Below are 846 nucleotides of genomic sequence, written 5' to 3' on the forward strand. Positions count from 1 at the left end.
CCCCCCCCCCCCAAATTCCAAGCCCCCCCCCCCCCAAACAAAGCCTATCGCCGCAGCCCGATCTCTACGAAGCAACAAAATGCAATGAAAGCTGCTCGACACTCACCCATTTATGATGAATCCGGATTTCAAAGGAGGCAGCGTTAAAGTTCCACGTTGGGTGTAAAAGATGACAGGTGAGCTTGGAATATGACAGGTGAGGGGTCCCCCCGCCCCCCGTTATTGATCCCGGATTGTGCCCTGGTGGTATGTGATCCGCCTCATAGGTGACAGCTCGGCATGGTGCCCTCTTCTATCTGCAGGAGATCAGCCTCGGTGACCGGGTGCCATTCACAGGTCTAGTGCGGGGATCGCGCCGCTCCTGCTTATTGTCAACACTGGAGGTGGACGAGCATTGGCTGATGTGTTTAAGAAACTGAGTGTGATGATGATGATGAGAGCTGCATTTCCCCTTCCTCTCCACCGCCTCCCCCTTGCAGCTGCTCATGCAGTCTTTCTGATGCTTAGTTTGACTGCTGTTCTCTCTCTGCCAGGCTCATTGAGGGACTCGGTGCCTGGCTGCAAATCCTCGCGAGAGTCTTCCTCCTCCTCCTTATACTCCTAGTTGTCTGTAGTGCCAGGACTGACAGTGAGCACATGAGGCTTAGAAGATCTACACCCCCTGTCTTATTTCTTATTTCATGCCCCTCTTACCCTTTGCCCTGTGTTGTCTGTCATAAAGCATACTTCCAATGCCCAGCCAATCCAGCATTGTTCTGCAGTAGCCCGCTGCTAGGGTTGCCACCCACTCCTTATAATAAATACGCCATTGTCCTAAATTCAAACTAAAATGTTATATCTTGTATT

At 51.8% G+C, this 846-nt stretch overlaps 1 protein-coding gene across 1 annotated transcript in view; it reads right to left on the bottom strand.

Annotated features, from left to right (window-relative positions):
- Positions 1–271, bottom strand: part of SH3KBP1 (SH3 domain containing kinase binding protein 1) — a 281799-nt gene extending 281528 nt beyond the window's left edge. The window contains exon 1 of the mRNA XM_018554851.1: positions 107–271. Coding sequence (XP_018410353.1) covers positions 107–110 — 4 coding nt within the window. The 5' untranslated portion in view covers positions 111–271. The remainder of the gene's footprint in view (positions 1–106) is intronic.
- Positions 272–846: the final 575 nt, after the last annotated feature.

This window comes from Nanorana parkeri, unplaced genomic scaffold, assembly GCF_000935625.1.
Source record: "Nanorana parkeri isolate BGI_ZX_2015 unplaced genomic scaffold, ASM93562v1 scaffold175, whole genome shotgun sequence".
Taxonomy (NCBI): Eukaryota; Metazoa; Chordata; class Amphibia; order Anura; family Dicroglossidae; genus Nanorana; species Nanorana parkeri.